Raw genomic sequence first — 15,335 nt, forward strand, 5'->3', positions numbered from 1 at the left:
CATGCTGCATGGAGGTCTTGGGCACGTAGGACAGAGGGGCACGGGACTGGTAGTGTGAGTGGCCTCTTCAGTGGTACCAGGAAACCAGGGCTCTGTGCAGGACATTGGTGGTGTCAGTGGGCTCACAGGACACTCACAGGGAGCACAGCAACCTCACTGTCTCACTTCTCTCCTGTAACAGATGGCGGAGATGCATGCTGTGCCCCGAGGCATGTATGATGGACCTGTGTTTGACCTGACTGCCACCCCCAAGGGGGGCACCCCTGCAGGGTCAACCAGGGGGTCTCCCACGCGGCAGACACCCCCCATCAGGAACCTCCATCAGTCGGGGTTCAGTCTGTCAGGTGAGCACTGCAGTGGCTGGGCTGGCAAAATGTAGTGCCCCTGTGGTGGGTGGGGACTGAAGAGGTGGGGGGCAGACTGCAGCCATGGCAGTCATTGCAGCACCCTGCTCCTGCCACATGGGTCTGCTCTTGGAGGAGTGTCTACAGAGACGTTCAGGCCACTGCTGTCAGGGTCCTGCTGGAGTTGGAGGCAGAGCAGGTTGCTGCAGGCTGCCAGGAGCCCTTCAGGAAGACCCCAGCCTTACTGGTGGCTGAATCCTGTGAAGAAAATCCTCTCAACTTCACTTTCCCTCTTCCCTTTGTTCTTTCTTGCCCTCTGCCAGGTACCCAGATTGATGAAGGTGTTCGCTCCGCCAGCAAGCGCATTGTTGCGCCCCCGGGAGGCCGCTCCAATATAACCTCCCTGAGCTAAACCTCCATGCTGAGAAGGAAGTAATCCCTGTACAAGCAAAGGAAGAAAATGGTACATTGGTGTTTAAGAAGGAAAAGCAAATAAACCTGTTCTGAAGAATCAATAAGCCTCAAGCCTTATGTTTCACAAATGCTACTTGCTACCTAGCTTTAAAGATGTTGCTTCATTTTGTTTTATGCATAGCCTTAAAATTCTGTTATTGTTGTTGTGGGTTGGGATGGGTTGTGTTTTTCCTCTTCCCTTTTGTATGCATGCCGCTCAGACAGGTTGCTCGGCTCAGAGTCCGTTGTTTGTGTTGAACGCTTGTGGGATGCCGTGGTGTGCGAAGGTGGGGAGGACCGTCATGGGCACTGGCTGGGCAGGACCAGGGGTCTGTCGTTTTCACCCAGATCTTGTTGGTGTTTCACCATGAAGCCCACGGGGGAGCTCAAATCTCTCTGTAACAGCTGTCACAGTGCCTCATGTAAGGTATTTCATGACTTTGTACACTTTATTAAAAAAAAAGAAAAGAAAAAAACAACTGTTCCTTCAAACAGTATGTCTTTCTGGCTGGCTTTTTTTCATCTCCAGGCTGCATCTGCTTGCCTGGCCCTTGGGAGAGTAGGGACAGGGGAAGCTGTGTTCCATGGGTGGGTGGGTGTAGGGCTCCTGGAGCAGATTTGGGCTGTTTGAGCTGAGGGAGCTGCATGGCCAGAGGGAATCTCTGTAGGTATAGGTGTTGGGGACTAGTGTAGGTGTTGCGACCATCTGGCTTCTTGGGCAAAAGCAAAGGTATCAGCAAAACAGCTTGGTGCAAGTGCTGATGAAGGTTTATTCAGTTTGTCCATGTAGTCTCTGGCTGCAGCCTGACCTGGCCATTGTGGGCTGTGCCTGTCACTTGTGCAGTGACATGGACCAGCTCTGCACATCACCGTGTTCAGATCTTCCCTGCTGTGGCTGGTCTGGAGGCTGTGGGCACCTGTGAGTTAAATGCTTCCCTTCTATGAAGTGGTGTTTGTCAAACCAAGGGTCACAACCTTCTAAAGCTTGCAAGGCATTCAAAAAAACTTGGTTGTTTTTTTAAATATTACAAAAAATAAGTGTCAATTTAGGCAGTGCTAAATAAATACACTTTTTTGGGGGGGTCAAGTATTTGACCCCGAAATATTTATTTTTACGTGCCTGCAACTCAGACAGGACAAGTTATCTGTGCAGCAGTCCTTAAGGGGCCATGCCAGAAGAGTTGAGCCGGGGTGGGGAAGACTGTTCATACTTGGAAGTTTTGTGAACCTCTGCCATCAAATAATTTAAGATATTTCCCTGTTGCCTGGTAGTGATTAAGCTGAGGCTGTGCCTCTGAGAGTAGAGATTGTTTTAGAGGTCTGTGGGGAATTTTTAAAGATGCAATGTTCTCTCTTAACTGTTTGAGGAGGTTTGGCTGGTGTGTTGTTGTTTTTTTTTTTGTTTGTTAGTTTTTGGTCAGAGAGTACACCAGTACTGATGCAGCAATAGCTGTTTGCCCCAGTCAGGAGCAGCAGTTTCCTTGTCTGGGTCTGTGGTGTATAAGCCTCTCTGCTGCAGCACCAGGGTGAGGTGACTGTAGCTGTGTGCTCTGAGGTGACAGGTAGAGCTGTTGCCACAACCAGACTTAACTGAGCCCTCCCAGACTCTGTTTAGTACTGGGCAAAGAACCAACTTACTGGTGAACTAATTCTGCTTGTTTTGCAGCTCCCTGGACAGAAAAGGGTAATTTTTCCCATTTGTTTGTTTCCATCCTAGCAGCATATAGTGACACCGCTGCACCCCCAGCCCTGTCCACATGCCATGCTGCAGCTATGCCAAGAGCCTGACCCCAGCAAATAAAGCAAACCAACGGGCACAGCATGTGGGTGAAGGTGATGACACCTCAGTAAACTGGTGCAGTCACCCAGGGGACTCTGGCCAGCTGCGCCCAGGAAACAGGCTCACTGCAGAGAGTGCTGCAGCCCTCGGTCCCTGCAGCTTTCACCCAGAAGCGGCTGCACCTTGCCAGTGCACCCTCATGTGACAGCAGCAAACTGCTACAGTCCCCTAAAGCTGCGGGGCTGCTTGTCGTTACTGTGCACATCGCCATGGCACCACACCAGAAGGGTGCTCAGTGCAGGCCAGAGCAGGCCCCTTCAAGTCCAGGGAGCTGCTGGCATGGCTGTGCCGGCATCCCCCCGATACCTGCCTGTTAACAAAGATGTCAGAGCCCACAGCTGCTGCTGATGCCACCTAAGTCTATGTTACAAATTACTGCAAGAGAGGCCAGGTGGGTAGGAGAAGCAGAGAAGCTGTCCTGTGGGGGATAGAGCTGTGAGGGTGGCAGTATGGAGGCTGACACTGGGGCTGCCTTAGCACAGAGGAAGCAGGGCAGGGTCCCCAGCACCCTGCACCACACGCCAGACTGCCCAGAGAGCCCATTCCCCCCGGCAGCCTACATGGGATTGCACACAGCCCTGCTGCAGCCACACCAGGCTGCCCCAGAGATCTGCATCCCCCCAGCCATTCCTGGTTGGGAGGGCAGGCCTGATGTGACCCACAGAGGGCTCATGGTCTGGTCTGCATAGGGAATGTGTGGCTGCTGCATGCTCAAGAGGAATGGAGGCGCTCCTCTCCCAGTAGTCACTGGGATTACGGCTTGCTTGTGCACATGCTTAAGCCACACATTTCCCAAAATCCACAGCTCGAGATGCAGAGGGAGTCTTCATCTGGGAGAAAAGATTTAAACTGAGAGTCCAGTGAAGTCCTAGATGGTACTAGGCAGGAGGAACATCCACTCTGCCTTGCAATGCAAGTGACCTCAGACGTAACATTGGCTTTTGATTATCTGGGAAGGAACCTTTCATTTGCTGTTGTTTTTATTCAGTTAATCAGATTTAAACAGAGAGAGAAAGACAGGAAGGCACAGGGGATACAAGAACACCTCTGGGCAAATGGGAGGCACACAGTTCATCACGCATTCATTATATTGCTGAGATTAGGAAAAATATTGAATAACAAGGTGAAAAGTTGGGTCTGCCAAAGCATTTAAGTAATAGCATCATTCCCCGCATTACCATAATAGAGATGCTTTGGCTAATCACAGTCTTGGCAAAGGCTGCACCAAGGGCACAGCTTTTACTTCAAAGAATAGCTGCTTAAATCAAGTATAAAATCAACTGTAGAGAGATGAAAACTACATATTCAAATTTACCTCTGATGTTGGAAGCCACAACCCCATCAGATTCAGAGAGCTGCAGCAGTTTAATGTGATGGTGAATGAATTTTTCAGGATGACCTGGAAAAGCTTCTGGATGCTGCTTATTTGCCATACTTGGTTGTTACCTTGTCACTACCTAATCTGTCTGTGTGCACTGATCACCCACCAGGCTGGCCCAGCTCTGTGTGAATTGGGCCAGGAAACAGCATGGTGAGAGGGCGGCTTCATGGGAAACATTTGCTGCCTCCACCCAGATAGGGAAGCAGTTGGTCACCACCTCCAGCCCTCCACAACCAGACTTAGAGGATGTTTGCAGGAGACCTCTGCAAGCAAAGGCCATCTTCCACCTGTGCTGGTGGAGACCCTGCAGCTCAGAGCTGCCTCTTCCACCTAGAGCATTAAGCTGAGACCCCATGCAGGAATCCTGGCTCCTGAAGAGGCAGGACCCACAGATTCAACTCCCACCAGGATGAAGCTGGCAGTAACAGCTCTACTAAGGGTGCACTCCCATCCCTTCTGCTCCTGCTGGCAGTCACCTGGCACTCAGGCCCAAGGCTGCAATACTGGCTAGCCAAGCCCAAAGGGAAGAGTGCTGAGTGGCTCAGTCACATTCCTGCCACCAAGAAAGGCAAAATAATGGGCTCTGATTCTAATCGCTGGTGGCAAACTGTTAGGGCATTCCACAGGGCCTCCTCCACACCCAGGTCTGCGGGAGGGTGGGAGGAGGCACGGTGGGGCTGTGTAGCACTATCAGGGTCATTGTGCTCAGAGGTTGTTGTTCTGGCCATCCTTGTGCATGCCTCTGCAATTCGCCAGTGCTGCATGCTCCTGGGTTTTGTTGTGCTGGTGTTGCACCCTAGGGCAGAACAGAAGGTTAAGCTGCAGGAGGGTCTGGCACTGCCTGTGAGCTGTCTGCTCCCGCACCAGCCCAGTGCCCTCCTGTGCAGGCTGCTGCTGGAGGATGATGGCTGCCCACCCATGGAAAAGACCCGAACTTCAGCAGGTCCATTATGGGCTTGGGAACAGCCTGGCCATGCTACAACCAAGCCTGCCTCCCTGTCCCTGCCCCTCCCCACCCCACTCCTGGTGGCAGGACAGCATGCAGGGTGGGGGCACTGAGGACTGAGGACAGGAGCAGCAAAGTGGTGGAAGAGGAAGAAAGTCTTTGCTGTGGACACCGAGGCCTGGGCTTGCACCTCCCTGCAGAGGCAGCACCCCTGCCACAGCCCCGGGGGCTGACGTCCACACAAAGACGTGAAGTTTCCACGCTGGCAGGGGTGTGCGCAGGGTACCTGGCTGCAGCTGCAGCACGGTGTGGGGGAGCGGGAGGCAGCGACCGCTCTAGAGCGCCTGGCCCAGGAATGTGCCTGGCACTGGGCTCTACCACCAGCTTCTGGTCCTACCCTCTGCAGCTCTGTGGTCTGGAGGCAGGACTGGTAGTACCACTAGAGATGGGAGCTGACTGCAGGACTACCAGTAACAGCCCCCGCAAGCCAGGCCATGAGCACAGGTTGTGGCCATGGGCCTGGCTGCCTCCTCATGAATGAGAACACCTCTTCAGTCCCTGGCAGCCAACAGCTGAAGCTGCTTTCACCAGTGTCTGTTTTTCTCAACAGTTTCCTCAGTAAGCTGCTAAAACCCAGTCTGCAGTTTGCTGAGGTGGCCCAAAACCCGAGTCTGCCAAAGTCTTTGTCATTGTGCCAGCATCTGTTTCACTGCCTAATTATCAATACTTACTTTTCTCTGTTGAAAACAATGAAGTCCCTCTGGAGCATCTCTAGGTGCTTTTGAAGATGGTAGGCCTTTCACGTTTGAATAGAAAAATAAAAGGATGAGGAATAACAAAATAAATTCACAGTCGACACAAAAAGATTTCACAAGGGCAGCTTCAAGGGTATACAGAGACATCTTTAGGTACCGAGCATCTCCAGCACTGCAGTTGGGAGAATGGAATTACAGCTCTCCTCACACAGAACTCAGTAGGTATACATGCTCCAAATTATACATTGTATACCCACAGGGACTATTCTATTGCAGAAAAAACTCAGGCTGCAAAATCCTAAAACAGTGAAGTGTACCCAAGATTTCCTGCACAATGCAGGAGGGAGGCAGCAGCTCACGAGCTATTTCATGCTCTGTTTTGTGGAAGGTCTACATTAAAGCAACCATTCAGATTCTGGCTGCTTATGTTAACTGTGTAGAGAGCTGTACTCCTAAACAGGCATACAGATCTTGACTCAACACAGCAAGTTATCCAAGCTCTTACTATTGGAAAGGCAAATAAGCACAAGGCTCCAGTGCCAAGGGAGGGCGTGGCACACTGGGCACATGACACACATGGCACACTGCATAAAGCCAAACATAAAGCCAAACTTTATGCAGGGTCAAGTCCTGAGTTCCCAGTTGATTTTTAATGCTGGGGTGCTTTGATCAACAAGGCTCCTTTTTGCAGATAAACACATTTCCAAGTTAAGTCACCTTTAAACATGTTCTCGCCTATTCATTCTTGAATAAATGTTCACAATTCATCCTGGCTTCATGAAACCAGACCGACCCACTCTCTGAGGTCTGCTCCCTGCACAGAGCAACTTGCCTTTGGACAGTGCTCTGGCCACCCTGCCAACTCCAGCAGCAGAAGAACAGTTGCTTTAAAGGATGTTTGCTTCCACTGGTAACAAATAAAAAAGAATCAGTTTTGCATTTGAAAAAACTATGACTGGGGGTTTGGTAAAATATATAAGGTGGTCAAAAATGCATCTTACCTTTTCATAACTGTATTAAAGAAAATCTCAGTACCATATAATTAAAGGGACAAAGAAGAATGAAGCTTTTTTTTTTTTAAAAAAAAAAAAAAAAAAAAGCCAAAGCAATCTTCATGATCTAGACAGGAAATTCTGGCATTATTGAAGCCAGTAAGAGTTTTGACACCACTTCCTGACTAGCAGAATATTTCAAACCCAGGACTTTGCTAAGCTCACTGATAGCAGTTTGTGTATTCAAAGCACTACCTCTTTCTGGGTTGCTTATGGTCCTGGATATGTTTTATGTTTTTGCAGCACCTAAGACGGAACTGAAGTGAGCAAAAGAACAAATTTCTACCCAGAAGAATCTCTCCAGCACCACAAAAACTGTGCAGTGTCTCTGGAGTGTTTTGCAACTTAGATAGACCTAACTTCAACATTTACAGGCTACCATACCCCCCACCTCCCACCCCATAACACACACACCTAACTGGAGATTTTAGAAAAGCAATAGTGTGTGTTGGTCCTGCTGTACCATTCTGAGGAGTACATCTGGGTAAGGAATGCAGGAAACTCTTGCAAGAAAAAATTGCCTGAAGGAATAAACATAGTCTGTTTAAACAGTTTGCTGTGGTCTTGCTAAGCAATAGTCAGCTTTCATGGAAAATGAGACTTCTCAACCATGTGCATATACCTGCTTGCTCTCACCTGTGAGGAATTGCTTTTGCTGGTGTCTTTTTCCTTTTTAGCCAAGCGCTTTTTTTTCTTATGAAGAGGTTTGGATTCTAGGATCATTTCTTCAAGTTCAAAGGTTGGGTCACAGTTCAGTCTGCCTTTCTGGAGGGGAGAGAAAGGTGGCCTGAAGTGACTAGTGCCTGTCTTGAAGAGACTCTCTCTCATAAATTGGAATGCATCTGGGAACTGAATTTTGTAAAAAATGAATTAATTACAATTGCACACATAGCCAAAACACCTGCTGTACATCTTACATGTTTTATCAGTTTCCTCAGCCAGTGGAACATTGTCAAGGTGTGTTTGCATCATTTGAAAGAACACTTGCTCCCTTTGTGCTTACTACTTACATTCAACCCATTGGCTGCTTCAAAGTGACAGTGAGAACTGTGTTTCTTGGCTGGGCTGTGCCTCTCTCGGGAAGGTGTACAAGGTCTTGTAAAAAGGGTTTTAAAGCAATACATGTACAAGCACCACAGAGAAAACCACTGACTGAGGGGAAAAAAGCAGATAAATATTCATAGTTTAGTCTTTCTTTTGTTTGGCTCCAAGTGAAAACCAGTTGGAGCTACTCTGCACAGAACAATGCTTGGATTATTTTCAAAAAGGGTTATGTTACTTTTGTGCTGCTTAAATCCAATTAAAAAAGGATCAGAAACACTAATCTACTGTATTTGTTCTTTTACTATGAACAATGGGCTTGTTAGGGAGAGTCATTACAGGAAGAAACAATTATCATATAATGACTGGTGATTTCCAGGCTCATAATGAGTCTATGTCTGCTCATCATTATTATTATTATTATTATTATTATTATTAATTTTAATTTTAATTTTAATTTTAATTTTTGCATTTGGAGAGCTGGTTCTAAACAGGGCTGCTAAGAAAAATGGTTCGGTGCAGGATGTCTCACAAGAAATAGCATCATGTATTTGATCTGACATGTCAAGGGTGCTCATGGGCATGTAAAACCAAGTCTGTAACCAGAAATTCTGATAATATTATAAACTGAGCAGATCATGTTTGGGGCACCCATACTTTATAGTTACCCCCCATTAGTCTTTATTACATCCACAGGAAAGTGAAAATTCTGCACTTGCCTCTTTTCCCCTTTACCTTAGGACATCTGATGTTTTTGTGTTCCCACTCTGATTTGATGCAAGGTGCAAGGGCAGCGTGTTACAGGAACTTTGACTCATTAAGAACATTTCAAACTTAAAATGGCCTTACTGTGGGAATGAATTCTGGCATTATCCTTTTCTGGAGAACAGCATCCCAGTTTACATCTGACAGATATGGAAAGTCCTGGATATCTTTCAGCTGAGAAAAACGCTTATCAGGATTTGTCTCGAGCAACTGCAGTGAAGAGTGAAATGCAAGAGGTTAGAATGAGACCCCAAAACATGAAATGAAAGATTAGGTACATACAAACATGTCTTTGGTGAAGTTACACTGGGTAAAGAGCTAGAGAAGGGAAATAATGATCAGATTTTTGAGTATATGTGCGTCCATACCTGCTTTTTCACAAATGTACCAGTTTTGCCTTTGCTAGCTAGTTACTGCCCCTGCACTCTGTTCAGGTACCCAGGGAAGTGCAGTGGCAACAGCATGTTACAAAGGCAAGGAGGTGCTCAAGAACATCATTGTCATTTGTACCTGAGGACAAGCTTGAGGCCTGGGTAGGTCTGCCATTTGGGTTAGACCGTCAGTTTACTCCATACAACCAGGAGATTGGCACCAGCAACCAAACAAGTGCAAGTCACCTCTGCGAAGGGGGTGATTGCTAAAACTGTTAAACACATAAGCTACAGATAATTGGGGCAAGCAAGCAAACTGAAGCTATTCAAATGTTACTCATCTGCCAAAGACAATGGTAAAGGCTCTGCTGAATAAAGCTCCAGGAAATATAGCTCAATTAACAATGCTGCATTAATACTGGGTGTTTTCAATGGCTGTCTCAACCTTCACCAGAATATACAAGTCGCTCACAATCTTTAATTCTATTTATTCTCATTTTTATTAACAACTTTTATCACCATTTTAGGAGGAGGAGCTGAGGTGGCACAGTGACTTTAAACAATTTGCCCAAGGTTAAAAGAAAAAGCATTTGTTACAGAATGGGGAACTCTTGCTTCTGCTTTCCAATTTTAATAGCATATCAGTAAAGCATTCCTGTTTTCTAACTCTAATCATGGAATATTAATATGCATCACTCCATTGTGAAATAATGGATTCACACTGCTTATTTTCTGATTTTTATTTTTATTCTTTTTCGACAGTGCTGTAGGAATTGCTTGTGTGGAAGGAAATGATTGAGTATTGTCTTAAAAATTGAGGATTCAGCATTGCATAAACTGATGACTGTGTGCAGCATGCAGGAAAAACAGACAATCTGCACCTTCCGGACCCCTTTGAGTCTCCATCCCATGTTAGTGCCTGCAGCTGAGCTGTGGGAGGCAAAAGCTATGCAGAGTGTGTGGTATATACAGACCAAACAATAACATCACTCACAGTCCATTTCCTCCCGATGGAACTCAGTGTTTAAGTACTAACATGAGTGATGCAGGTCTGCTAGGAATGATATTTTGCTTTGAACCTTAATACATACAAAATTTCACAGGAGATGCTTCAGCCAGGAAAATACCCTAGTTGGCTTCATTTATAATACCTATGGATGTCAGAGCAGATGCAAAGGACACTTGAAAATTTAAATTGTGACATTGCATTATTTATTCACAAGGGAGTCTGTATGGCTTGCAGCATGTTGTGGTCCAAGGGAAAAACCTCTAACATAAAAATGAATATCAACACAAAGGACATCTGCAGTAAATATACCTATATTGCTGTTAGGCTTAATGAAATTGCAGCTCCATATAATTTTAAGTATATTGAGATATTCTTCAATTTCTGTCTTGGAAATATGCTGCGTTACTGTCTCAGCAAGGAATTAATGTCTTGTTTCCATTAAAAGAGTTTGAGAGCGTTTCATTAGAGAGGACAAAATAACACTTCTCTATACTATTTGGAACAAAACATGGTAAGTTAAGTACTATTTTATTGCTTAGACTTATATGAAAATTAGAAAATTTATTCATACATTTTCCAAAAATTTTCAGCTAGTACTGTTAAGCAGAGGTCAGTATTTCAGCTTTGCTGCCATTGTATGCATACAGTGTCTGATACTGAGAAACAATAGTTTTGCTTATTGAAGATACAGTTTCACTACAAACATTATTTTCAGCTTCAAAATGATTCCAGTAATGATTTTGAAGCAATTTTGATAATAGTTTATTAATAACTAATTACAGTGGTACATAAACTTCATGACATCAACGGATTTCAATACTACCTGCACTTCTTGCAAATCTTTTCATTATTAGCAAGAATGTTTTTTCATAATTCAAAAATTTTATGCATTTTTGGGGGGCCGAATTTGTGTACATATATATCAGCATCTACTTCTAAGTTCTAGTATAATTCTGACAAAGTTATAGAAGAACCTTTGGAAATGAAGACTGCCTATGTCCTTAGGAGAGATGCATTAGCAGCAGCCACAGTTGCCAACACAAACTCCATCACCATTAGTCCAGGAAGCAGTACTGTTAGTTGATTATTACATTAGTGTGTCTATAATATTAAAAAAGTCAATATTTATCATATAGTACCATCTGAAAGTCACCGACACTGGGTCTGGATGCAGTTTGTAATGAATCCCCACAATTTAGTACAAAGGCCAGAGTGCCCAGTGGAAAGTCTTAACTCATTCCAGCAGGCTTCCAGCTATAAAACATCCATGCTCCTAAGCTGTCTGCTTCCACAGCTGCCCTTACCTTTTTGATTAGTGTCACCATTTCCTTGGACCAGGCAGCAGGGTACATTACTGTAGCTGTCTTGAACACGTGAGCCATTTCATTTGTGGAAGTGTTGGAGCGAATATGATATGGCCTCTGTGAAAAATGCAACAAGGAAAGCATTTTAATGCATCTCCTTTTCCACCTCATTTGGAAATCTTTTTAGAACAAGGTAGCTCCAAACAAAATCTCTTTGCACATTTCCCAGCTCCCCACTGAAAATCTCTCACTGTAATAAACAAAATAATAATGTCAGGAAGAACAATAATAATAATAACTAGATGTTTAAACAGTGTGACAGATAGGAGGCAAAACAAAAATTAGAGTCATTAACCAGCTTTTGTTTACTTGGCCTTGTCAACATTTGTATCTTGAAGGACTATGAAAAAGGATTAAAATATAGTGCTGCCATTAAAGCATTCCCAATATTCCTGTAAAATGCTCTTCTGTTTTCAGCTCTTCATTCACGTTGGATACAACACAAGTAAAAAGAAGCAGGATTTCTCCCAACTACCAGATCATATGAAGAAATACTGCCCCAAGAGAGGCCACAAGCCCCAGGTATTACATGAGGCTGCAGAATGACCTGCAATACAGCGGCACAGCGGGCAGCAGCCTGAGCTGTCCCTCAGGACTGCTTTGTTACACACGTGGGCAGGGACAGAGTCGGGCTGCCTGGAGGCAGTGGAACACTCAGGGAGCTGAATCTGAACTGGGCAGGATGCAACTAGTGCTAGCACACAGGTGGCCCAGGTCACCTCCATGTTTAGCTCCTACCTACAGCAACACTTCTGTCTTGCTTAAAAAGACAATGTGCAATGAAAGGGTGCTGCTGTTTGGGAAGATTTTTAATTCCCAGATTTTTACAGTATTTGGGTGGGGGGAGGGAGGGTAGGGAGAGGGAGAGGAATGCTGTCAAAAATGCATTTAAAATAATAGCTACAAACTGTGAGATGAAATCAGGTGCATTGTGCTTAACACATGCAGACACTAGATGGACCTCAAGGTCTCCTTTCACTTCCAATACAGTAACCACCACTGAAGATACCTTTTATTATGGCTGTGAGTACTAGAATACTTAACAGCATTTCTACTTCTATCTTTGGAAATAATGCCATCAAGTCAAAAATCAATGTGATGAACAGTCCTACAATTTGTTTAAATTTACTACAATTTGTTTAAATTTACAAATAGAAAATTCACATATTATATTAACATTTTTAGAGTTACTCAACAGTTCAGACAAAAGTGTCCTCTTAATGTGTACTAACTTGATCACTCACAATCTGTTCTTTATATTTATCACATATATTTTTAGTCTTTCTGCAAAGATTGATTGTAGGGTATCTTTAAAAAGTGTTTGCTCTTACTGAAAGAAGTCTTCTAGCCTCTCAAGATTTTAAACCACCTTTTGCTTAGAAGAATATAATTTAAAAAAATTTATTCAGCTTTTTACACAACAGTTCCAAAACAGTGATCTCATCATTTGTCTACCAGGCCACCAACCTTACCTAGGTTAGAAGCAGAACATTGACACAACAGGCATGAATTGTACCTAATTAATAATTTACATGTTGTGGTTTGCTTTTGCTAAAACTGCTCAGTCTTATCGCAAAAGCAACAAGATTATTATTATTATTATTATTATTATTATTATTATTATTATTATTATTATTATTTATCTTATTTTAATTTTTATTTATTTATTTATTTATTTATTTATTTTTCTTGCAGGATGGGAGTTCAGAGTCAACTATATTACAGACCAAACTTAAGGATTTCTCACTAGTTAATCAGATGGATCCACTTTCCTTGAATAGTCTGTGCCAACTGAGAAGTCCTTGGACACTGTGAGGAACTGTCACAATGAGTTATTCTGTATTGCAGTGTTTTTCTCTCTGAGCTCTTAGCTGTGATCACAAAAGCTCTGATGAAGATTTTGTTTCTGCTGCCTATACTGTAATAAACTTTAAAGCATTGAATTTAGCTTGGAACTTTCATCCCTGTTATAAGGTATTAACCTTCCCAAGAGAGTGCCTTAAGGAAAGAGAGGACAGACAGCAACAGCAGCCATGTGCGCCATACCCGGGCTCTGAGCAGCTCATAGGCAGTGATTCCTAGTGACCACCAGTCCACAGCGAAGGAATAGCCGGTAGGTTTTGTGGAGTTAAACATTTCAGGTGCTGTGAAATACAGAAAAGAGATCATTTGCCTTGCTGCAATCTAGAGTGGAAATCAGCAGCACAGAATGAACACCTCGTCCAGTGACACAGAGAGCATCCCTGCTATGCTGCGTAAGACATAAATTAGCATATTACCCATTACCACATTGCTGATCACTTCTGTGTTTTTCTTCAAAACAATGGTATGTGACTGGTAGATTGGCCCTTTACCAAAATACCGAGGGGGTGCACAAATTTAAGCATGGCTTCCTTGCATCAGTTCATTGTTTGGTCTTTGTCAGGCTTCACAACGGCTGTCTCAGTCTTGCCGTGCAGAACGTTGCAATACTGAGGAACCAAGACCAGAGGAGACCAAGCACCCACCTGCAAACCACCCGACCCTGCACCATGACAAGGGCTGTGCGGCACATTGCTGCTGCTTCCTGTAGCTGGATGCGAACACCTGCTGATCCTGTGACCTGCTTTGCTCTCAACACCGTGCTTCAGGACAGAGATGGCATCTGACTCAGCTGACAGCACAGAGGTTTAACCCAGATATATGCCTGCCCTGGAAACAGGCACACTTTGAAATCTTGACCCTGCTGCCTAACTACAGGTACAATTAGCATGGTATGAAACATTTTCTGCTGTGTTAAAACCCAAACAAGCATTTCAGGTCCTCTGAGCCTTACTTTCCCTACCCGTGAAATGGGACTGAATGATTTCTACTCCTAATGGACTGTTGCAAAACTGAATTAATTGATGCGTGCAAATGATGGGGTGGCCTTGATAAATAGGTGTGCCACCACCAGTGTGACTTGAATATTCAACAATGATAAATACAATCCAATTTATGTTGATTACAGGATGCTTTATGTAACTCCCATAACCACTTGGAGATTTACCAGACCCAGGTAATTTCCTATATCATATAAAGCACTAAAACCGCTCACTGCTCTGGTGCAGAGTGCTTCCTATGCTGCTGTGCTCCCAGTCTTGTGGTATCTGAGATCCCTATAGCCCCAGCACATGGATCTCCTCAATGCTCCTCTGTTCTCAAAGACAGAGAAGAGTAAGTGACTTTTTCTGCCACGGTGCTTGCCCATTGCTCCATAGTAAATATGCTCCAGAATAAGGAATAACCCTGATTCTCTGAATCTACGCATAAAATTGGACTGAATATCTTCTCACTTCCCTCAGAAAGCCTCTCTGCTCTTCAGCTAGTGCTTAGTAGATGTCCATGTTTGAAAGCTGTTCCCTTCCCACTCATCTCTCTTTGCTCATATTTAAAGTACTTCCATCTGGTAGAAACTAAATGCAGCCCCACACAGTGAACGAAAGCAGCTCTTTAGAAACATTAATATGCAGCATAAATGTAGACATAGTGTCAACTGCACCCTTGGCGACAAAAAGCAAATTTTAACTGAATGAAGCCTAAGTACCACAGCCTTTTAGGAGGAAGCTACCATGCTAATACAAAGTGAATGGAGGCACAGGATAAAATACTCCCTCTCTTCCTTAGGTAATAAATTTCCCTTTTGAGATGAAGGGGAAAAAAATACTGTACTTTATTTTGTGAGTGAGAAGGGAGGCAAGAACTACTCTAAATAAAACAAAAGTGAAACCAGGGAGCAGTAATTTCCTTCTGTGCATGTTTTCCTTTTTAAGATGATTGCACCAGGTGATGCAAAGGTGAGAGGTCACTTTGGGGCTTCTGATGAAAAGGAGAACGCTGGGTTCCTCCCCTTCCCTCAGGGATCTGGCTTTGCAGTAGCTGTATGGAGGTCTTGATATTTAGGTCTGGCAGATGGTCTTACTCTGTAAGAAAGCTTTTTGTTTTGTATTTAGTGCTAGCTGTATAGAAATCCTTCTGAGTGGTTTTGTTTCATGT

At 44.3% G+C, this 15,335-nt stretch overlaps 2 protein-coding genes across 6 annotated transcripts in view; one reads left to right on the forward strand and one right to left on the reverse strand.

The window, feature by feature from the left end:
- Window positions 1–862, forward strand: part of DPYSL3 (dihydropyrimidinase like 3) — a 55,716-nt gene extending 54,854 nt beyond the window's left edge. For all 3 annotated transcript variants that reach the window (XM_084535521.1, XM_084535519.1, XM_084535520.1), the window contains exons 13-14: window positions 182–344; window positions 668–862. In XM_084535521.1, the coding sequence (XP_084391647.1) occupies window positions 182–344; window positions 668–756 (252 nt within the window). In that variant the 3' untranslated portion in view covers window positions 757–862. The remainder of the gene's footprint in view (window positions 1–181; window positions 345–667) is intronic.
- A 2,737-nt stretch (window positions 863–3,599) lies between these two features.
- STK32A (serine/threonine kinase 32A) overlaps window positions 3,600–15,335 on the reverse strand; it is a 34,402-nt gene continuing 22,666 nt past the window's right edge. For 2 of the 3 annotated variants that reach the window (XM_084536165.1, XM_084536167.1), the window contains exons 8-13: window positions 13,368–13,465; window positions 11,262–11,378; window positions 8,662–8,787; window positions 7,408–7,620; window positions 5,696–5,760; window positions 3,600–4,814 (exon numbers count right to left, since the gene is read on the reverse strand). In XM_084536165.1, coding sequence (XP_084392291.1) covers window positions 4,724–4,814; window positions 5,696–5,760; window positions 7,408–7,620; window positions 8,662–8,787; window positions 11,262–11,378; window positions 13,368–13,465 — 710 coding nt within the window. In that variant the 3' untranslated portion in view covers window positions 3,600–4,723. The remainder of the gene's footprint in view (window positions 4,815–5,695; window positions 5,761–7,407; window positions 7,621–8,661; window positions 8,788–11,261; window positions 11,379–13,367; window positions 13,466–15,335) is intronic. The other variant, XM_084536166.1, reaches the window with a different exon arrangement.

The sequence above is a fragment of the Aythya ferina genome (assembly GCF_964211825.1).
Source record: "Aythya ferina genome assembly, chromosome: 14".
Classification (NCBI taxonomy): domain Eukaryota; kingdom Metazoa; phylum Chordata; class Aves; order Anseriformes; family Anatidae; genus Aythya; species Aythya ferina.